Source organism: Notolepis coatsorum (assembly GCF_963971535.1).
Source record: "Notolepis coatsorum genome assembly, chromosome: 2".
NCBI classification, from domain to species: domain Eukaryota; kingdom Metazoa; phylum Chordata; class Actinopteri; order Aulopiformes; family Paralepididae; genus Notolepis; species Notolepis coatsorum.
This window is the reverse complement of record NC_140166.1, coordinates 170900217-170924619: the sequence shown is the minus strand read 5'-3', so window position 1 is coordinate 170924619 and position 24403 is coordinate 170900217. Positions and strand designations below refer to the sequence as shown.

Here is a 24403-nt window from a genome sequence, read left to right as displayed (position 1 = left end):
GAGAGAATCCGTTTCCTACAGTTAACTGTCAGAACAGTAACTCATTGTCCATATGTCCTCCTCAAAGGGTCAGGATCTCGAACTCCTCGTCCTCTGAATCGAAGAACCGCTCCAATCTGTCAGAGTCTGAAAAATCTGGGGATTGGGTAGACAAAAACAAAAAGGTGGATTCACTTTTAAAATGCATTTTCTCTTGAAGATATGTTTTGTGAGTTGGTACTTACCAGGAGTAAGGTTGAGCACATCCACACTGACCATGTGAGAAGGTTGACTGTCTACTAACTCAAACATGGGCAATCCTCCTCTGTTGCAGGACATCTGGAAAACACAGCGCATCGTTACACAATGTAATGTTTTTCTATCTGTGGTAAACAATAACATGGTCTTAGCGACCACACTGACATACCCTTCGAATGCGCATACACCAGTCGTCGAAGTCGTCTTCCGTTCTACAGAAGAAACCCTGGTGGGAAGAAACGGGGACAGCTGTGGGACGTCTGGCTTACAGATAAATGCCTTTCAAGTTACATTTAAGAAGACTTTAATAAATGTTTTATTCTATTTATTTTGGCCATTTCTGTATTTTCTTTCACCCATCCCAATTTTGTCGTTATGCCAATTCCCTTCCTGGACGTTGCACGCGTTGCCCCACTGTCGGCCTGGGGAGGGTGTATAACTACCACATGCCTCCTCCGATACATGTGGAGTCGCCAGCCGCTTCTTTTCACCTGACAGCGAGGAGTTTCACTGGGGGAACATAACCCGTGCAGAGGTTCGTGCTATTTCCCCCAGATCCCCTCCCTGCTGAACAGGCGCCCCGACTGACCAGTAGGAGTCGCAGTTTACAACGACCAGGACACATACCCCACTGGCTTCCCACCCGCTAACACTGCCAATTGTGTTAAGGCGCTCCCATAGTCCAGCAGACTGTACACAGAGCAGACTCCGCGGATGTCCGCGCGGACTTTGAGCTTTGATCTCAGCGGACAGCAGACCCACAGGTGGGAAGCTCCTATTTTCTGACGCGCGGACATCCGCGCCGCTGACTTGGTGTCACACAAAACGCTGCTCGGCGTTTTGGTTGACATCGAACTGCATTTAATGTGACGCCGCGCAAGCGATTTGTGGCGCGAGGAGAGAGATGAGCCTGTGAAGCTCTCTCTCTCTCTCTCTGGTGGCGCGAGGAGAGAGATGAGCCCGTGAAGCTCTCTCTCTCTCTCTCCCTCTCTCCCCCGCTGATAATGTTCCCTCTGATCTGCGGTTCTGCCAGTACAGTAGAACAGACAGAATTGTGGGAAATGTAGTAATGTAGGAAATAGACCGCGGACATCCGCTGAGATCTGCTCGACTATGAAAGCTCAAAGAGCCGCGCGGACATCCGCGGAGTCTGCTCTGTGTACAGTCTGCTCGACTATGGGAGCACCTTTAGTAGGGACGACTGACCAAGCCGGAGGTACCGCGGACAGCTGGATACTATCCCAGAGTCTCTGCGGTGGTAGGCGAGTGCTTAGTTACCCAGCCGCACCCTTAAGAAGACTTTCTAAGACATTTAAGTTTCGTCCAATATAAGTGGGCACGACAATATTGATAACTATCACTGGGATGTATTGTGGTCATTTGTGCTACCTTCAGTTTGAAACATGTTTGAAGGTCTAAATATACAGTTTCTCACAGATTTCCAGTTTACTTGCATTGGTCACCAGCCGATTAGGGCGGGTTGCATTGTTACTACAGTCATGATTTCACGGCACCTCACAGGGTGAGGAGCAGAAATGGGACTGCTGTCTATGGAAATGATCAGGAGATTGGAATCAGGCAGGTGAGACGACTGAAAGCGGCGTCGATATTTTTTGCGGTGAGACTAGCTCTGTGTCAAACTTTAAAAAGGAACACGCCAACATGGGAAATGCACTTACCATCTTCTCCAGAGTCAGACAAGAAGATGGATAGAATTTCCTCTCTGCATTCAGTAGAAAGCTATCTGGCTGCAAGCGGATATGCATCATAAAACACTTCCCGGAGATTTAAGCTAGGCTAGCTGATCCATATCGGCTTCCATTGATTAGTGCTAAACTAGGCTAGCTTGCAGGCGGATAGCTTTCTACTGAACGCACAGAGAGGACATTGGCATCCATCTTCTTGTCTGACTCAAGAAGACTAAGCACATTTCCCATAATGTTGGCGTTCCTCTGTGACCCAACCAAAGTGTATGTCTGGGGAAACACCGATATGTCAGTTGTTGAATGCTTTGACAGGCTCTACCCATTAAAGGGGCAGTTCACACATAAATAATAATAAAGATATTTCTCCATTACCCGGAGTGCTATCTATACATCCAAATGGTTTTGGTGTGATTTGCTTAGTTTTGAGATATCTTCGGTCACTCCAATACAATGGAGCTGAAAGTCACTCGCAATGTCTAACCAGAAATCATGACCTGGTTACTCAAAATAATACACAGACCCTGTGAGCAGTTTCATGTTTTTCTTTCTACGAAAGTCATTCATTATTATGGGGTTGTAGTTCCTACACGAAAATGCTCACAGCAAGGTCTGGATTTTGAGTTTTTGGTGCTTTCGAGCTCCATTGTATTGGGAGTGACTAGATATCTCCAGAACTAAGCAAATGAAAAAATATATATATTCATATATATATACACTTGAAGTGCTCTCTGGTCCTTTTCCAACCCTTGTGCCCAACCCTTGTGCTGCTCCTACCGCTGCAATGGAGGGGTCTAGCTCACAGATGTGCATGCGGCAGGGCGGGTGCTGACAGTGAAACGTGTCGTCAGGAACCTGGCCGTCTTCGCACGGCTCCACGGCAGGCTGGGTGGTGTGTGGGTCCAGATAGATGAGCTCTTCTCCTGAAGGTCAGGGAAGGAAGAGACGAGAGCACGGGGTGAGACCGGCTCCTATTATGATGCAAGGTGATGCTAATTATTTTTGCTTTGTAGTGCAAAGTTCGGGGTTACAAAAAATGTCACCGACTGCAAACAAAAAGGAACTTGTGTATTCAATATAGCAAAGGCAAGGACAAATATAAAAAGTCGATGTATATCTGTTAAAGGGGTAAAACTATGGAATAACTGACAAAGAAGTAAAAATGTGTAGTTAGATACATACATTTAAGAAATTATTCAAATATAAGGCGATACTTTTGTAACCTTTTGTTTTTGCAAAATTATGTACTGAATGTTTTTTTTTTTTTTTGTAAATGTAATGTAAAAAGGGTAGGCAATTATAAGCCTCGGCTTCAGCCTACACCTTTTCGGTAATTTTCTTTCCTTTATAAATGTTCTACTGTATATTGCTTTGTAAAAGAAGACGGAAATAAAATCATTTATTCATTCAAAGTAGAACGTACCGACAAAACCGATGAAGTAGTGGGCGCTGTTGGGCTTTCCCCCGATGACACCCAGGGACTGAGGCAGCATGAAGCATTGCTGTGAACACAATCAATGAAAAGGGTTTATTTAACCCCATAACTGGCTCAGCTTTATTCAAGTAAAGAGTGGGTGCGACTCAAGAGGGCTAGAATGGGGGGGGGGGGGGGGGGGGGGGGGGTTTGTAACTGACAAAAATAGGCAACAGTTTTGCAAATCGACGTCCACAGTAGTCTACATCCAGTTCACAGGTGGCGCCTCACCATATTATAATATATAATAATTATATATTATATATAAACAGCAAAATATCACCAACAAGTAGAACACAATATTCCGTTGTAATGTTCCCTCACAATGTCTGTCTCAGAACGGTAAAGCTCAATAGACGGTATAATGCAATAGTTGACATAAATTTGGGTCCTGTTCCCTAGCAACAGAATTCCAGTCAGTAGCCATTGTGACGTCATTTAAATGTCGAGTTCTCAAAATGCATAGAAGAAAATATTGTACAGCTCAAAGGATTAATGCAATAGTGCTTATGTCTCTTAAAGTGACCTCAACAGAAAACGTAAATAAAGTACTAATCGACTACAGGGAAAAAAGGTACATCATATATGTTATGTTATAGCCATAAGTAATATAGTTACGTTTCGTATCGGCAAAAGTTGATACACCACAACCGGAGGTCAAACCAACAATGATTGTCGTTGCGGTCGAGTGCTCTCACCACTAGACTAACCCACCCACCCTGATACAAACACAGCAATACTATGATGATGGTTCATTTTAAGGTTTAACGGTTATGGTTAAGAATAGAAAGTTATGGTTAGTTTAAGGCAGTGTTTCTCAAAGTGGGGGGCGCAGAGGCATGACAGAGGGGGCCTTGAGATTTATAAAAAAAAAAAAAGGATTACAGAAAATGAACACTATCTGTTGCAGCTGTACTGTTCTCCATGAAAATACCATTTCTCAAAATCTGAAAATCATTATTGAATAAAACACAGAAAAGGATCACCAAGTTACTCTGGATAAAGAAAAACCTTTACAGACAACATTGAGACAAAGCTTCCTGACACATCTCCATCCAAACTCTTGGAAGAACTCTTTGAAATCTCATCTGATACCACCTAGAGAGCTCGTTTCAGAGTGTGGTGCTGAGTACCAAGTATCTCATCTCATGGCCCACCAAGTATCTCATGATGCAGCAGTTAAGGTGTTGATACCATTCAGCACCACATACAGTATCTGTGTGAAGCTGGCTTTTCATCCATGACAGCTCTGAAAACAAAATATAGGGCCAATTTGAAAGGTCACGATATTGGTGTTATTTCAATATATTTAAACATGGCCCATTTCATGACTATTTTGTTGGGGCGAGGGGGGGGGGGGGGGCCCAAAATATTTTGGTCCGCCAAAGGGGGGCCTGACAGAAAAAGTTTGAGAAGCACTGGTTTAAGGTAACAGCGTGGTTTGGGTGAGGCTATTGGAAAAGTATGTCTCAGTAGTCTTTAGGTAAAGGCACTTGCCTCCCGTGCAAGCGCTCCGGGTTTGTTCCCCAGCCGGGAAACTCGAAACTTTTTTTTAGATATCGCGATAACAATATCATATCACTCGATATTATCGATATTGTTATAAGTATAAACTTTTTATTTTTTTTTTTTTTTTAACAGTACTTTTCGCACTATAAGCCGTACCTGACTATAAGCCGCAGCAGCTAAATTGAATGATGTGTACATATATAAGCCGCACTGGACTATAAACCGCAGGTGTTTTAATGTTTAATTACCATGTGTAATTAGCATTGGGACACAATACTGTCGGACAAATAACAAGAATTAACTCATTTACAAGTTGTATTAAGTTTAGCAAATAAGGGAACAGATAAATAACATTTCAATGCAGTCAAAAAAGAAATATTTAGATTTTTACATTTTCGGGTTTGGTCACGTCGAGTCACATATAAGCCGCACCGTTATATAAGCCGCAGGGTCGAAGAATGGGGGAAAAAGTACGGTATGTTTATTTTGCAGCAATTCTTTGTCGTTGCTGCCATCTTTAGTGTTACATCCCCTCACACTCCAGTTCTCAGGCTGCAGCTGGTTTGAAAGCGAAAGTAAACCGGCTTCTCTGCTGGCTGTGGCTCCAGGGGGCGTGTATACCAAACCCAGCCGCATTTCTCGGAGACGCTCTCTGATTGGCACTGACTGACGCTCTCCGATTGGCCACTGACGCGTTTGCCCAATCCGTGACGAGCTGTGTCTTTGCCCATTTCCACGTCAAACAGCCTGCAAACTACCTGGCGTTCTATCGCCATGCTCTAAGACAAACTCTAACCTTAACCAACTTCGAAGAGTGCCTAAACTTAACCAGTGTAGAAACAGGCGTCGGCCAATCAGAGAGCGTCTCCGAGAAATGCGGCTGGGTTTGGTATTCACGCCTCCAGGGGAGTTGAACAGTTCTGGCTCTGCTAGTTTCTTTTCTATCTTTTGGCGCTATTTTGGTGGACAAACCCCCCCCCCCCCCCCCCCCCCCCCCGGATATCGATTATTTAAATATATCGCGATAATTATCGTTATCGTTATATCGCCCAGCCCTAACGTACACATTGTACATTTTCGTAAATATGTCAATATATTACTTGCTCTAACATAATGTACATTATGTACCCTTTTCCTGTGGTCGCTTATGTACTCTATTTACATATTAAGAGAATGGGCTGCTGACCTTTAGGATTTCGATGTATAGGCCTAGTTTATATCACGCAGCAACAGACCAACATTCTTTTTTTGTATTTTATTTTTTTATTATTTTTTAAACAAACACATAAACAAACATGACAACACACGATAAGATATACAAGCATTAGTTGACAGTGCACATCCAATGAAATCACATTTTAGTTAATCGTCTTATATAGGATATACCCTTAATACCTGTTATCTAAAAACCTACACACATATGCTCCAGCTCGTACCCCCCCCTCCCGGACCCCCCATTGGATAATCCATCCATTTTCCCTCGCTCCTAACCAGACATTACCATTATATGCTAGCTTTTATTTTCTCCACCACTTCTAACCACAATGTCATTTTGGATTCATTGAGACCCAAAATTCTTGCTGTAGATATTTCTTGATAGATCACATCGAGATATGTAATAATCCAGACCTTTCGGCAATTTTTTAGTGATGTGATGCTATCAGCTTTTTAGCCACTGTGATACCCGATAAAACCAATCTCTTTAGCTGTGGATGTACTGCACACTCAAAAACGTCATTCAGCAGTAATACAGAGGGGTGTACAGGTATATTCCAAGTTAAGAGATTTGATAATTGCTGGGTCACCTCTTTCCAGAATATCTTAACACTTTAAGTGCCGAAAACGTGTTTAGGCGTCCTTCCCCGCCATGCTCAAGTTGCCGAGGACGCTGTAACTCGTCTTTAATATCAATATTTCAAAAATCTGTGATCGGAATCATATTTTCCATCCGCAGCCTTCACACACAGTTCTGAGCTCCTCTCAAACCTCTAGCGGTTCAAGAGCGCCATCTGGTGGCCGATCGGCAGAAGCACCAAACAGGAAGTTATGTGGTTGAAGTGCTGATCGTCCATATTACTTCCGGGCACTCTCTATAGGTCCCGGGACTCGATCTCGACACAATACATAGCGATCCGTTGCCAATAACTCGATAAACAACATGATTTGGACGTATATACTATTATACAACCTGGAAATAGATCGCATATTTCTACATCCCATAATAGGAATATTTCAGTTCCGCGCTCATCGTCCAACGGCGCGAGGAAGATACGGTAAGATTCAGCGTTATTTTTGAACGTGTTCGATATAAACTGCTCTGATGATCATATCACCCACACTAGATGAATGATATAACGCTGCCCACGGAATTATAAACGATCCCCCGCCCATCCGGTCATCATCAGATGATACGTAGAAACTTCTAGAAGTACGTCCAATTGAAATTTTTGATCTCGCACAGATTCCTACCAAACTGTATTTCATCATCAATATAATGCATTTGGGGCTATAAATCACGTTCTGGAGAAAGCTGCAGAAAGAGATGAAAACATACTTATACTTTAGACCATATTTTACTATGAATATGTGAATGAAAAAGTTTAACGTTGCTACACAATGAACAATACATATAGGACCTTGAATGGGCCCTAATAATGGCAATTTAGCAATAGAATTTAAAAAGTTATAGCCCTGTAAAGAAGGGGAACTTTTCCATAGACAAATAGAGCTGGCAAGGGATGGTATATCATGAATTTAGCCTTAGGCAATCAAAGTGTTAACTGGTGGGCAGTCCCAGTACATGTGCATAAATGTCCCCTCGTCCCCATTTGTACATAAGGAGCATTTGGAGTCTTGTATAAGACCCATTTTTTTCAGTCTTATAGGAGTCAAGTATGTCCTGTGAATATAGTTAAGATTGATTTGTTGATGGTCCGGGTTCCTTGATGTGAGTCGAACATTTGCCCAGGCTTCTTGCCAATCAAAATCACTTTCCACGTCTGGTATATCCCTCCTCCAGACGGAGTCTAGGTGGAGGGTTTCATATGAGGACGTTAGTAATTGATGATAAAAATCTGAAACAAAACCTCTTGATGTCTCTCTTTCATAGAAGAATGTGGTATCTGTGGTGTTCAATTGGTTTTGTTAATGGAACACCCTGAGTCTTCAAACATAACAAAAACTGTATGTAAAAAAGATGTGTGGACTTGGTGAGATTAAATTTTTTCCGTATTTCTTCATAACTACAGAAACCCTGTTTGTTAAAAACATCCCCTAATGAGTGTATGCCTTGCTTTTCCCATATAGGGAATCCTATAGGTCGTTTTCCAATCAAGAGTGCATTGTTATTGAATAAGGGAGTATGATTGTGCCATTTATGTGGGTTAGGATATTTTTTTTGTGTTTCGCGCCCATATCCGGATCGCATGAGTAATTATGGGGCCAAATTTCCGTTCGCAATGCTTGATTGATAGTTTAGTGTATGCTATGTCCTTCAGTCTATGTGGGGCTACTATGTTTTCTTCTAATTTTCTCCAGGATACTAATGCTTGGGGATCAAACCATGTTGTCAATGGTCTTAATGTGTACGCCTTAAAATAGTGAAAAAAATCTGGAAATGCCATGCCACCGTCTGCTTTATTTCTCTGTGCGGTGGATCTTTTTATACATGGTGGTTTGTTATTCCAAATAAATTTGTATGTGGAGGAGTGTAATTTTTTCCAGTAACCCTCTGGAGGGGGTAACGGTAGCATTGAGCTGAAGAAGTTGATTCTAGGTAGTACGTCCATCTTAACTATTGATATCCGTGCCTGTATTGAGTTTTTAAGTTTTGCCCACCTATCAAGGTCGTCTTTGATTTTGTTTTGGATTTTTGTGTAATTGTGCTTCACCGTTTGTCTTATGGTGGGGAATATTTCCACTCCCAAACATCTAAAATGTTTTACCATAGGTATCTCTCCTGGGAGGGTTATATCTTTTTTTGCAGGGGCGTTAAGTGGAAGGAAAGCCGACTTCGGCCAATTTATCTTGAATCCCGATAAATCTCCAAAGTTCTCAATCAACTTGAGCAGATGAGGCAGTGTGGTGTTGGGGTTTTGCATGAACAGTATTACGTCGTCCGCATATAAACAAATTTTATGTTGTGTGCCCTTGATTACAATTGGTTCTATGGATTGGGATTGTCTTATATATTGTGCTAAAGGTTCTAATGATAGATCGAATAGTCCGGGACTAAGAGGGCAACCCTGTCTAGCTGAGCGTGATACCGGAAAGATTCCGGAGGTGATTATACCTGTTGTAATCATGGCCGATGGGTCTTTGTATACTACTTTAATCATATCAATGAAACCTTTACCTAACCCCATCTTCTCTAATACTGCCCATAAATACGACTATGGGTACTACGACTATGCTTGCACCTCATGGTACCAAAGCATCTCAAAGGCACTAAAAACCAAATTACAAACATCTCAAAACAAACTAGTCAGACTACTGCTTGACCTGACTCATAGAACCCACCTCACCCCTGCACACTTTGCCAACCTAGGATGGCTTAGAGTAGACGACAGAGTACAGCAACTTGCAATGGGCCTGGTCTACAAGATACACTACACGACCAAGGTACCCATGTACATGTCAAAATACTTCCCAAAGGTCAGTGAATACCACGAGCACAACACCAGAGGGAGCTCCACAAATCATGTAAAACCCAGATTCGGCTCAAACAAGGGACTAAACACGTTTCGCAATTATGCCACAACAATGTGGAACGCCCTACCCAAAGCTGTAAAGGAATGTGAATCACTACCCACCTTCAAAAACACTCAAAGAACACCTACGGGAGACTGCAATTCAAAACTGGCCCCTACAAATGTCCTAACCCAGTTGTACAATAAAGACCAAGCATGGCTTTGTCAGTATTCCAATGTACCCAACCCCCCCCCCCCCCCCCACCTCCAATGTACAGCCCCACCCAACCCCACCCCACCTACCCAACCTCCTCCAATGTACAGTTTCTATGTCAAATGTAGGTCAGTATTCCAATGTACAGTGTGTGTCCCCCCTACCCAACCCCCCCCCCCCCCACCTCCAATGTACAGCCCCACCCCACCTACCCAACCTCCCCCAATGCACAGTTTCTATGTCAAATGTATATACACTCTTTTTCTGGATTTTTTTAGTATCACAAACAGTACTGTATTTGAAAATCTGGTATGTCATAAATGTATAGATGTAGCAGTACTGTCTATCTGTATGTCATGTATGTCATATATGTTATGTTATGTTTGAATGTATCGTTTATTTTTTCAGGGTCTGTTTCAAGTACTTGTTGTGCTCTAATGGTAGTTATATCTGCAAATTTTGCATTAATTCTTAATCGCATGGCTAATAGGTGACTAGGTTTAGAACCTTGGGAGTACTGCTGTTGTCTTGTGCTACGTATTTGTATTTCCGATTGTTGTCTGTATATGGCATTGATCTCTTTTTTTAGTACCTTAACTTGATTTTCTAATCGAGTTGAGTTGTTGTATTGTAAAGAATTAAATAACGTTGAGAAAAGCGTTTCCAGTTCAGACCAACATTCTAAACCTCAAAGTATCTCTTTAATCCATTGAAACCGGGAAACACATGTGTGTATAGGCTATATAATGCATTATTAGCAGGCGTTTTAGGTCTAAATGGGTCTATAATAGGTTTATTGTCAATATTGTGTGACTAGTTTGTTTATATCACCTAGCAACAGACCAACATTCTAATAGGTTTATTGTGTGACTACTGGAAGTCTCTAGTGGCCTCTGACCTTCAGGGTTTCGATGTAGGCCTCGTTTATATCGGTCAGGCCCAGCCGGAGGGGTATTAGCAGCACCAGGGGTCTCCAGAGGGCCGTCTCCTCCTCGGCCAGGGCGCAGGCCCCCTCCCTGCAGCCGTTGAGCTCCCCTGCCCCCGGTGGAGGGTCGGCACAGGCTCCTCCAAAGTCTAGCCAGGGCATACAGAGACGTTCTGTGGAGAGAGGAGAGAGAGAGAGAGTGAGTGAACAGTTTATTTAAAATAATAACAATAAAAAGATCAAATACAAAAATGATTTACTGTGAACATTTTTTTTTATAAAAAAGGAATAGGAAGAAGCAAGATGCTCATCAGGTCCTAAACCCTTATTACAATAAACCTCTTTTGATATATCAGCCACTTCATCATTATTGAGTTAATTATATTGTTTACAGTTTATTTTTCTCATATATATTTTTTTTTAAATATATAATATTGCCTATCTTTATGTCTTTCTACTATTACCCGACCCATACCTGTACCCCCCCCCCCCCCCCATGCTGCTATGACACCTGAATTTCACCAATAAAGGAATATCTTATCTTATTAGTCCCGAGATGCATAACTAAGTACACCTTCAAAGAGAATCATCTACACACAAAAACAATCGATCAAGTTAATATACAATCATTACTGTTAATGAATAATAAGTTATTGTACAATCATTAGGCTACTATCCATCCAGTATCTTTAGAAAGCAAGAGGTACTGTATATGCTGACTAGATCAGAACAAAAACCGAAACAAACTAATACAAGACAAATGATTAATAAAAGACAAAGTAGTTAAGGTATACTTCTTACCCAGAGATAGCCAGGAATACACTGTCACCATTTCATTACAGCAAGTCAAGAATATATATTTTTAAGGATTTATATTCTGCGTTGCAGCAACATATAAGCTTTTAACCTGTTAAGCTGTAGCCCTATTATCAGAAATTTTGCCTAAAGGTACATGCCCAAGTAAATGGAAGATTGCTCCACTTCTACAAGGCCAATTTGCATGTTCTTATCTAGGAACATCTATGGACCTGGGGGTATGTATTCCCAGTGTCAGAAATATTGTCTGTTACGAGGCTTGAGTAAATTGTGATGAAACAAAGGAGAATATAAATTATGATTTTCTTGCATCTTTGCCGGTGAATAACACCATGTTACAATTGTGCCGCCACTGAGCTCTCTCACTGAGCTCATTCAGAACCTTCTTGAGATCAAGTGTACAAAAATATCTAAGCAAATTAATGAAGGGAAGATTATTAAACAGAAGGATTTGTAGATCTGTCACTGTGTTGTCCAGTCCACAGTGCTTCAGTCCACTGTTCACAATACAGTGCAAATACTGCTCCATTAACAAGTTGGTCACACCTGCTGAGTGACACCTTCCCTTTGAGCTTATTGAGCAATACTTCATCTATGGCTCCCGGGTTAGGTTTGAACACACCAATACAAGTTTACCTTGCTCTGTAACAAAAAAAACGTTTCATTTATATTTGTTGCTACTTATATTCGTTAGTTTAGTTGAAATAATGCTACTTATATCCGTATGTTTTGTTAAAGTAATGCTACTTATATATGTTAGTGTTGTTGAAATAATGCTACTTATATCTGTTAGTTTTGTTGAAATAATGCTACTTATATCTGTTCGTTTTGTTGAAATGCTAACACATAAAACTAACATAAGTAGCATTATTTCAACAAAACTAACAGATATAAGTAGCATTATTTCAACAAAACGAACGGATATTATCCATTCGTTTTGTTGAAATAATGCTACTTATATCTGTTAGTTTTGTTGAAATAATGCTACTTATATCGGTTCGTTTTGTTGAAATAATGCTACTTATATCTGTTAGTTTTGTTGAAGTTATGCTACTTATGTGTTAGTTTTGTTGAAGTAATGCTACTTATATATGTTAGTTTTGTTGAAATAATGCTACTTATATCTGTTAGTTTTGTTGAAATAATACTTATATCTGTTAGTTTAGTTGGAATGCTACTTATATCTGTTAGTTTTGTTGAACTACCTGCCCACCTCTGCACAGACCAGAATAACGTCCAATACAATAAGTACAGGCTGTGACATGTGATATGATATGACTCACTAATCTCCTCTATGACCACTGTGTTGTCCATGGCCACATGTACGACTAACCGGCTCCACGTGTCGAACATCGCCAGCTTCCTGGGGGACAGACAGCACATTGGAACAGTCACATTTCGTTACACTTTGAAGGGCACCTCTCCCAGAGATGGATTTTCTGCCACCTCTGAATGGCTTAACCAATCCAACTGAAGCCAGACTGACTCAGAAATAAACTAGACACATTGAAGGCCTCCATCTTGAAATCGACTGCATTTATTTTTTTATTGACTCACGTCTCAGACAGCGCAGACTCTGGCTTTTATTTCAAGGCCAATCGGGTTCACAAATGTAGCGTCATCATTATTACCCTCCTGATTGGACCCCCCCCCCCCCCCCCCCCCCCCTTCCCTTACAATGGTGAATGACTGGCCTTTAAGATAGGGTCTTTAATAAGGGTTGGTTGATAAGGGCACACACACTCTAATTGCATTGTATTAAAATAGTCTATGTTTTTTATGTTAATAATAATAACCAATTAGGAGAGGAATTGTGAGCCCCAGATTTGATGGCAGACCAACAAAATGACGGTCTGGAATTGGAATGGCACTGTTCCAGTCTCTAGCCCAGTGGGTTTAGGTCTATATGATGAATTGAAAATGGGGGACCCTGATGGAAACAAGACGAAAGTCTTTCTCAGGTCTGCATCCTCTTAACAATTGTATGTATTGAGCTGTACTGTACTGTACCCATTCTGCAATCTGTTAATAAACTTTTCAATCAATCAATCAATCGACTAGTCTACAACACTGTCCCGATGCAACCAGGGCTAAAACGTTTACTGGGGATACAAATGCCTTTGCATCAAGGCTTTGTTTAATCCATATGACTGTATACAACGCACTGTGTTTCGCACGGATTATTACCGTCGCATGGTGCACATGAAGAAGACAGGATCTGAGACATGGAGAAAGGGAGACGTTTATCTCTTGACCCTGGCAGCTGTTCTTATTTTTCACAGAGGCTACACACACACACACAAGCTCCACCCCCTTCTCACTCTATGCTGCTCAGTTATCTTGTCACTATGGACTTGTTGTCATGTTGTTAGCTTACTAAAGACTGATTGATTGATTGAAAACTTTAATTAACAGATTGCAGAATGGGTACAGTACAGTACAACTCAATACACACAATTGTTAAGGGGATGCAGACCAGAGAAAGACTTTCGTCTTGTTTACATCAGGGTCCCCCATTTTCAATTCATAATGACATTTATGACACAACATACAGATATACAAATCTAATCTAATCATCTAATCATGAATTTTTAATTTTTTTTTATTGATCTTTTTCCCCCTCCTTTTTCCTCCGATTTTCTCCCATCCCAATGTTAGTCGTTATGCCAATTCCCAATCCCCTTCCTGGTCGCTGCACACTTACCCCCCACAGTCGGTCTGGGAGAGTGGAGGCTATCACGAGTATCACGTGCTTCCTCCGACACACGTCTAGCCAATCAACCGCTTCTTTTCACCTGGCAGCGCGGACTCTCACTGAGAGGGTGTAACGTGTGGAAGGATCACACTACCCCCCTTAGATCCTATCCGCGCTGAGCAGGCGACCGAACTGTAGGAGTCGCTGTTTACAACGACCCGGACCCACCCCGCCAGCTTTCCCACCCTCTAATACAGCCAATTGTATTAGTGTGAACGGCCAGCCAAGCTGGTGACAACGCCTGAGCTGTGAGCTGGATTCGAACAGGCGAATCCAGCGTCTTTATGCCACATCAATGTGGAACGCCCTACCCACAGCCGTAAAAAAAAATTGAATCCCTACCCACCTTTAAAACCGCTCTCAAAGAACACCTACGGGAGGCTGCAATTCGAAACTGGCCCCTGTAAATGTCTGAACCTCCCTCCCACACACCCACCCCCTCCTAATGTACAGTTCCGATTTTTCACTTCCAGGTTCACCAGAACTGTTGTACCGGGTGACTTGGCTGTTCCCTTAACACTTTCTCCGCCAAAAAACGCTGTACAGCGTTATTGGCCACCATGCGTTGAGCGCCAGACCTCGCTGTACAGCGTTATTGAGATCAAAAGTTCTTCGCCATGGCATTCATAATTCATATATACACCCGCGACGCTGCAGCTGGACCCTATAGGTCAGGGGTCGCCAATTAGTTTTGGCCGCGGGCCAGATTTTCCCCAAGCCGTTGCTTGGCGGGCCAGGATCAAAAACAATGGCTAATTTAATATACTGATATTGAAAAAAGACAAACGTTTTTCTCTGGTCTGCATCCCCTTAACAATTGTGTGTATTGCGCCGTACTGTATTGTACCCATAACCCATTCTGCAATCTGTTAAATAAAGTTTTCATTCATTCATTCATTCATCATGAACAGCAGATCAGCTGTTGCAGATCACAGCGGCGTGTGATGAACACAGATCAAAATGCATGAAAACACGACTCACCATACCTTGTTTGTTGTTAAGTCCTCCAAAATCCCTGCTAATGTTTGAAACATGTCATATCCACTCGCCCTCCAATTCCAGATTGGCGTTGAATGCTTTATCTGAACTTTATCTGCCAACTTGAACACAGTTGTCATCATTGCCTCGTTGTTGTTGTTGTCGCCACATATTATGCAGAGAGGACGTCGGCTCGGCACGCAAGAATCACCGACCTGTTGCGATAAACCCGTATTTTAAGTATTGCTCCTGTTTATTAAAAGAAGCGTTATATTTCCCCGTTTTCTTTTTAACTCGCTCGCATCTCGAACGCGGAAGTGAACGTGCGTTCGGGAAATATACACAGGCCCGGTGGGACTATTCCATTGGTTCTCCCAGTCCACGTGACCATTTCTAGCATTTCAATTGGCTATAGTGACAGACATGATGACTACCGGTAGATAGATACAGCTTCACAATAAAAGACACCCTGGCGTCCCGAGTGAATATTTCCCGCGCGTCACATAAATATCATATTCTCAAAATAATCTGACGGGCCAGAAATTATTGCTGGCGGGCCAATGTCGGCCCGCGGGCCGCCTATTGCCGATCCCTGCTATAGGTGACGGCAACGACGGCTCAATACCGCCGCCTGGTGGATGGTCGGGCGAGTTACACTCACCTACAGGATATGGCTGATGTGCGTCGATTAAACTCATCCGGCCGTCAGATATCGTTGCATGACTCCCGACAGACACAATGTACATAATGGATCGCTTTCTAAATTTAATAATCTATATGATTATTAAATTATTGTGGGGCGGCGTGGCTCAGGGGTAGAGCGGGCCGTCCAATGATCGAAGGGTTGGTGGTTCGAATCCCGCTCAAGCCCATGTCCATCCCATTGCCGTTGTGTCCTTGGGCAAGACACTTAACCTACTTGCCTCGTATGAATGTGTATGCATGTGAATGAATGTTGGTGGTGGTCGGAGGGGCCGTAGGCGTTGATTATTCGCCACGCTTCCGTGAGTCTGCCTCAGGGCAGCTCTGGCTGCAATTGTAGCTTACCACCACCGGTATGACTGTGTATGAACGAATAATGGACTCTGTGAAGCACTCTGAGTCAGAGAAGAGCGCTATATAAATCCAATCCATTATTATTATTATTATTATTATTTATTGCGACATACAAACCGGACCTAGGCGATCGGCGTCGTATACCTGGGATTTCACAGCCAGTCTCTTTGACCCACGTTAAGAGGAATATAACGTTATTTTCAACCCAATTGTGAGTTTCCTTGTGAGCAAACCGATCTGATCAATATATCACCCAACCTACATAAAGCATTTACTGATGATCGGGGAATTATAAACGACCCCCCCTCCTTTCCTCCACACATGATGAAGCATAACGTATACCGATCATATACAGTTGAATTTTTTAATATAGCGTGTATAGGGAAGAAACGCCAATCGATATTTAGGCCTATAACTCACGTTCTAGGAATTACTGCAGAAAACGATAACTTATATTCTAGAAGGTATTTTTGTATGAATGTATGAATGAAAAAGTATAACGTTCCCACATCCTGAACGATAGATAATCGATGTTGAATGGGCCATAGTAATGTCAATATAGTAATAACATTTAAAAAGTTATAGCCCTGCAAAGAAGGTAAACATCTCCATAGGCTTACAGTGGTGGCAGACTGGGTATATTGATGGGTATAACCAATGGCGGGGAATGTGTTAAGGACAAGTACATTTAGCAAATCAGCCCTCTCCGTGAGAGCTGCCAAGACCTGGAACTCCATTCCAAGTTAGCCTGGTAGGGCTGCAACTAACGATTATTTTGGTAGTCGACTAATCTGTCGATAATTTTTTCGATTAGTCGACTAATCTAACGATTATTTCTGTCACACCCTCCATCTCTGCTTCCTGTGGGCGCGGCTCCTTTTCCGGGCTCTTAGCAGACTTCTTAGCTTAACATAACAGACCGACAGTAAGTTTGGGGGAACTAATGGGATAACTGGTGGGGTTGCAACAAAAGTGCAACTAGGGCTAAAAACACAATGAAATAAAATAATAATAATAATAAATAATATATCCTTCTTAGCAGACTTCTTAGCTTAACATCCCAGGGAATTAATGGGATAACTGGGGATGTTGTTTGCTCCTGACAAGAGTCTCAAAGTCTGGGGTGAGTTTTCAACGAGTTTTTATGATCGACGTCGTCGATTATGTCGACTAATCGTTGCAGCCCTACCGCCTGGGCATAACACGGATCACCTGAGGCCAAGGGCTTGCTCTACGAGGGCATGATGAGAGTGAGTCAGAGTTAATCAAATCGTGGAAACTTTTTAGAGCTACTATGTACATTGTTTTCAAAGCAGCTTCACATTGAAAGTGATCTCACAGACAAACTTAAAGCAGAAAAGATCATTGATGCGCGAAACGTCGAATTTTTTTTGTTGCATTAAGGTAAGACAATGGTTAATCATATTGGATGCCTTCATTTGAACAATTAATTTGCACTATATGAAATGAGTGGGGCTCGCTGTAGTAGCCTAGTGGGTGTGTGTATGAAATCAGAACCTGGACAGCACCGTTTGCATGCACCGTTTGCGTGCAAGCAAAAAAGAAAAAGTAAAGATTTTGCACGCTCTGCGCGAGTCCCATCCCATCTATAGCCTACCCTAATGTCCAGCTCACCCGCCGCCTATGGGGCTGAGTCGTCCGCGAACAGGAACAAGTTGCAGTCACAAGCTGACGACATGTCATTTGCATAAATTAGCAACAGTAACGGTCCTAGTATGCTTCCTTGTGGAACACCACAGCTCACTGGGAGGGGGGGGAAATAGAGTACCATTTACCTCTACCATCCGTTCTCTCCCCTCCAGGTAGGATTGCATCCAGCTCACTGATAGACTATCAAAACCAAGACTGCAAGTGTGGAGCCCCCACTACTTCACATTTGAGGCGAATGAACAAGGAAAGGCAAAGGATTCTAGCAGCAAGCCCATACTGTGTGCAAGCGACGGTACCAGGGAAGAGTTCTAAGCACAACAAATTTAGCAAAGCACTGAAAATTGAAGGTGGAACTACGCTCAATTTCAGAATTCATACTCGGTCTGAGACCATACACAAATATATGAGTGAAAATGGGCAATTCTCTCCCAAATCCGAAAACTAGAGTGCTAAAACTCAAACTTGTGATGTCATCTAGTATAAAGTCTGAAGACCTCTATAAGTTAAAAGATTCTGGAGAGGTTAGTGACGGCTCCCATTTCAACATCACTGAAGCAGTATACAAGATGCCCAATAAAGCTGTTGATAAGTGTGTTGCCCAATAGACAAATACAGCTGGCTTTCAATTGATAGGAAAAATACTTTGACTACAGTCAAGAGTCTCTTTAACTTGTGCCGACAGCTGACATTTTTAAAAGACCCGTCCTATTTTCCATTTTGTATTTTTTATCCGATTACTCAATTAATCTATGGAATAATTTGTAGAATACTCGATTACTAAAACAATCAATAGCTGCAGGCTAGCCCATTATTATTGTGAACCCCAAATCACTGTAGAGGCACTGTGGTTGATCCAGCACTCTGAGCTCACAATTATAATAGGCTATGTGTGTGTGTGTGTGTGTGTGTGTGTGTGTGTGTGTGTGTCTAGGAGAGATGTGTAAAGAGATGAATTTCAACCGCCTCATGTGAACAGACAGTAGAGTAATCTTATTGAGATAAAGTGTTTATTATGATGATTGATTACCTCATTATCTTGAAGTAATCTTACTTCACAACTCCAACATAGTGGTGTAGAGAAAGAACGGACTAAACCTCTAAATGTCCAAAGAGTATCCCTTTAACTGGGATGAGACCTAGGATGTGAAATACTGCTCAGGTACGTATGTATTATTGTTGTGTGTGTTGTAGTCACCATCTGTAAAGGGATGCAAGTGTCCGGCTGCTCACAGCACTTACTTTAGAACCTGTGCCACTGTGTTTGGTCCGTACCACTGGCCAATGGACTTTCCCTCCCCGACTCCCATCTGGGCTGCAGCGGGAAGAAAGAACACATGTTTTTTCTCTCTCATTATTTTAAACGAGTGTCAGAAATTGAAAACTAGAACCACCCCCCCTCACTTGTGGGTGGCCTATCAAAGGAATATTTAGAATGTCCATTTGTCCTCCAGGTTGGCAGAAACAATGGTTGCTATGTGTTGATATGAGAAACAATAATAATTTGGTGTCTTCTTTTACTGGATCTTGTCAACAAGTCACAGTGAAACAGTCGTGCTTTTCCGATATTCTACCACCTCTACCACTGCACACTGACATTAAGCAGTTCAATTAGTATTAGTAGTTCAAAAAGTATGTACACATTATCTGGAATCACAATAATAATCACCAAAGTTCTTCAGCCATTAATTGGCGCTACATTTACCAATGTCCCTGCATAACTGCATTCATTTGCAAAGGGACAATAATGTGGAAAACAGAAATGTTGTCGACTACGGTAAATCTAATAGAATAGGTGACAAAGTCCCATGACTGTTAGTGGAATGAGAATCTCTTCAGCCGAGGGTGGCCCTACTGGACGGTTTGACACTACGCTCTTACCAATCTGATGTATGGAATAGTAGCTGTCCTTCTTGTCAATGAAAGCATTGAGAATACTGATGTATTCCTCTCTTTGTTTCTGTCCGGGGACCCATCTCCAGTCTGATGAACAAACAGTCAGTTATCAGTGGTGCTCAAAACAAGCTCTTGGTGGTATAGTCTACTAGCAGTAATCTGTACCAAACAGTGCTGAAACCACTGCCTATGTCTCTCTAGAAGAGAAAGAGAAAGAGACATAGGGAGAGAAAATTATGAAGTTCACTTTCTCAACTTGAATGTCCCCTTCTGAGACACAGCTTTGAGAGCGAGGAGGTTGAGATTCAAACTCTCAAACCTTTTGACAGTTTTAATGAAAATAGATAAATAAAAATAAAGGGTTCTAGTAGTGATATTATCTAGTATATCACCCTCTTCCCAAAGCTATATGCGGCAAAAATTAGGCTTCTGCAAGGAGGGCAATTTGTCCAGCCATGCAGACATATTTGTATGGTGGAATCACATTCTACCAAATGAGACAAGTGTTGTTTTATAAATGAGTTTCCCTTCATGTTGTTGCTGTGAAATCTTAAAAAGGGGAGCTAAGCCCAGAATTCATACATGTTATTCCTCTCGTCTAAAGATGGTACAAAGATTGTGAAAATAAGCAACTCTCTCCCAAATCCAAAAACCTGAGTGAAAGTATAAAGTCTGGTCAATATAGACGATGAATTGGGAAATATTCTGAGTTCATAGGTACATTTTCTGTTTCAGAACAGAGACCACTATTATAGAATAAAGCTTATTTGGGTATAAAAAAGAATGCAAACTTTCTGTGGGTCCACAAAATCAGTCTCCCATCCATTGTCAATGGAGCAGCTCCAGACACTTGACGACATCACAAGTTTGATTCTTCCTTCTCTGGTTTATTGCTTTGGGAGAGAGTAGTTTGTATTCACAAATATTGATTGAACTGTCTCAGGCCATGGAAATAACATATTGGAATTCTTCAATTTGATTGGTGTTCCCCTTTAACACTTTGAGTGCCACAGACGCGTTGTCGTTAGTTCATGCCGACTGTTGAATGCCACCAACGTTATATAGCATTTGTTTGTCATATTTCATTTTATTGGCGATTTGAATTCATATTTCATCAATCGAGCCTCACGCTAGTGCTGCAGACTCTCTCTGAGCTCCATTGGGGAAATACCGCCCCCTATCGTCTCTCCCTGTGGTACTGCATCCCATTGGATTAGACTGATGGGGGGGGGGGGTCCAGCCTCCTCATTTTACTTTTCCGTCAAGCCATCTGAAGAGACCGAAGTGATCGCCGAGCCGCAAAACAACGTGGAATACATATTTACAGTACCCAACGCTGAATCAATAAACGCGATCGATATTTAGAATGGCGATCAGAAATTGGAATAATCTTTTTGGAGAACATCTGATCTGAGGTAAGCAATTTATTTTACCAGTCTTGGGGTAATCTGATCTATTTTCACAGAGATATCAGCGTTTGCCCCATGTGTGTGTGTGTGTGTGTGTGCGCGCGCTGATCAGGAAATTAGAGAATATATTTTTCAGACCGCTTCTCTAGCGTGCATAAGTACACATATACTATCGATAATCTAGCGTTTATTTGAAAACGATTCATAAATAGGCCGAAAAATTACAATGTTTTTTGTGTATTCCAGAATATTCCAGTAAATGCCGTTTATCACGGAATCTATATATTTTCCTGGAACTTTCAAGAAAACTAGGGCTTTTCAAAATGCTATAAAACGGAAATGAACCGATTAAAAAACAATCCGTTTGGACAATGTTGACTGCAAACAAGTCATTGATAAGCGACGGGCAGATTAGACACATAGCCATAATTTAAAACAGAGATTATGCGTTCACAACGCTATCATTGAAGTGGGTGGTGACCATGTTTTACCATGTTAACAAGTGGCAACCAAAGTGTTAATGTAGCCGACAGATTGAGACTGACTGAATATGAAAGGGAGTGCATTGGAGGTGTTACCTCTGCCTAAATGTCTGCAGACCAAAGCCTCGCCGAGGATCATCTGCCCGCATCGCAACATACATCCCCAGCCTGTGTCAGAGGTCGGTCCTGTCCCTCCTGGAACACAGTCCAAGTGTGGAAGACACAATTTAAACGTCCCTTATGATTATTGTTAACACGTGCCCCCTGGGTCCCTGTAGGACCGTTATAGACACAAAAACAGATGAGACCGTTTTTAAGTGTCAGAGTCTTCACGAGTGGAATCGAAAACATAACATAACCAACTAACTGACTAGTCTGAAAAAAGAAACTATTCACACAAAACAGTTATTTTTGTGATCCAAAAACATACAACCTCTTTACAACTCAGATGACTTGATTTGTGACTTAGCTGAATATGTGAATTGCAAATGTATTACTTTGTTGATAAGTCATGGAAATTTAGTGCTTTGTTCTGGCAACCCTACTGTAGATGTAGGACAGGTACAGTTTAGAATGAGCAACTACTCTTATTTTTTATGTGAACTAGTATATAAACTCTTGCTAATGAACAATCCACAACTTGCTACTTGGTATTCATTAAATGCTTAGGCGGTGTGCATAAACTTACCAATTGGCTGGAAGTTTTTTCTGTATGTGAACCACAGCCGCGAAGTAACATCTGACAAAATGTCTTCCTTCTCTAAATGAAGAGCAAACAACATTTTAATCCAAATATGACAATACATCCACATTCAAAGGAAATGTATCTGGTTGGTATAGCCTATAAAAGCCTAGTATCTAGGTTATCTGGACACACACACACACACACACCCACACACACACCTGTGACCGACAACTAGGCCACATCATCTCATGTGTCACTCTCTATCCTACCCTTGAGTGCGTTGAATTCTTTCCCTAAGATCCACACGGGTTCTGAGGTCTCAGGGAAATCTTCAAACTCCACAAAACGAAGTGTGTCGTATGTCACGGTAGCTGAAAACAAGAGGGCACAAGTCAAAATGCGGTAAACAAGTGCGGATACGAGATGAAACACGATTGCAAGTGTTCCTCTGACGTTAGCTTGGAAGTCGTCCCAGTTCATCCTCATCATGGCGTCAGCAGAACGGAAGTAGGTTATTGATTGATAACTTTATAAACAGATTGCAGAATGGGTACAGTACAGTTCAATACACACAATTGTTAAGGGGATGCAGACCAGAGAAAGACGTTTGTCTTTCATCACGTTCAATTCATCATAATTTACACTACACAGACAGACCGAATCAGACGAATGACCATCCTGGGAGATAATATAGCTGGTGCGAAGGTTACCAGCGAATGTATGACAAAGTTGAACACGAACCTACAGTGTATAACAACAATATAATTTGGCTGCGATATGAAAAAGAAAGAAAGCTAACAAGTTGGTTAGCGTTGACTACTCATACAGTAGGTTATTATGCCTGATACGTCTTGTTAGCTTAGCAATCGACTCGTAACGTTAATCCTAGATCATACAACTGACAATCAATGCACGGATCCCCCAGTGAATAATAGCTGTGATAATAAACCAGGCTGATGTCAGTAGCTTGGTATACTCAAGACAGCGGCGGACAGGGTGAAGTTATAGCAGGTGTCCACATCAGCTAATCGCATTGACACATAGCTGTGTGTTCTGTCTGCCTGGGAGTTAAAACGACCCATGATGGCACTGATAGCATAATGACTCGGATGGTGACTATATAATGCACTGACTGTGATGATGTCTCAACCAGGGGCGTTACGTTGTTAGCATCAAGTCAAGCCAAGGACAGCTAGAAAGACAATGACAGCTTAATAGCGTGACACAAATTGAAATGGTTTGCGACGTTAGGTAGCTATATATATATTATAATAGATGAATAAGCTGTCACGGCCAACTGTCGATACGATACATCCACAATATCTATTTAACATTAGCTAGGTTTGGCTAACAGGCTAGCAGGCTGACGTTATAACCAGCAGCAGGGGAGAGGGGCTGTGTGTTGTTAGTTGGAGCTAACTTACGGCCCCGGTTAGTTATTTTGACATGACCGTATCACTAAATGAAAAACAAACACAATGTGAATGTCCAGTTTAGATAGCCAAACTGCTAAAGAGGAGACAACAATAGTTATTTGTGTCACAAGATCCTGCCTACCTGTTTCCATCCCGACGGCTGTTCACCCTGTCTTGTTGTTCTCTGCGCTGCGAATCGTTTGTCCAATGGGAAGAGAATCTGTGTTGCGGAATTTGCAAAGAGGCGGGTCATCGCGGATGTGTCCAATCAGATCTTCTGTGTTGGGCGGAGAGATCGTTTCAGGTCCACGAGCGATACTTTAGTGAATCTTCAGCTCAACTGTAACCTCCACCTCCACATGAGCACGCTGCGCACATGATATACAGATCAACTGTAACAGCCACCTCCACATGAGCACGCTGCGCACATGATATACAGATCAGCAAACCAACGCATTACTTGGCTGTTGCGAATGGTCACTGTAAACAGAAC

The 24403-nt window shown here is 42.0% G+C and overlaps 1 protein-coding gene across 1 annotated transcript; it reads right to left on the bottom strand.

Moving 5' to 3' along the window:
- atg4b (autophagy related 4B, cysteine peptidase) lies at positions 1 to 24106 on the bottom strand. Its single transcript, XM_084307521.1, has 13 exons — positions 24053 to 24106; positions 22765 to 22866; positions 22499 to 22570; positions 21907 to 22005; positions 19905 to 20006; positions 19266 to 19338; positions 12850 to 12929; positions 10724 to 10923; positions 3364 to 3442; positions 2718 to 2863; positions 407 to 463; positions 225 to 318; positions 1 to 135 (listed from the first exon to the last, which is right to left on the bottom strand). The coding sequence occupies exons 1-13, from the start codon at positions 24060 to 24062 to the stop codon at positions 62 to 64; spliced, it is 1188 nt and encodes a 395-aa protein (XP_084163647.1). The 5' UTR covers positions 24063 to 24106; the 3' UTR covers positions 1 to 61.
- Between the last annotated feature and the right edge of the window lie 297 nt (positions 24107 to 24403).

Bases quoted from the DNA above. Each gene is read 5' to 3' on its own strand.
- atg4b (XM_084307521.1), bottom strand. The intron at 22,006-22,498 runs GTAAGTTTATGC...ACTGTGTTCCAG, and splicing joins AAAAAACTTCCAGCCAATTG to GAGGGACAGGACCGACCTCT. The intron at 10,924-12,849 runs GTGAGTCATATC...CTCTCTCCACAG, and splicing joins AGTGGTCATAGAGGAGATTA to AACGTCTCTGTATGCCCTGG.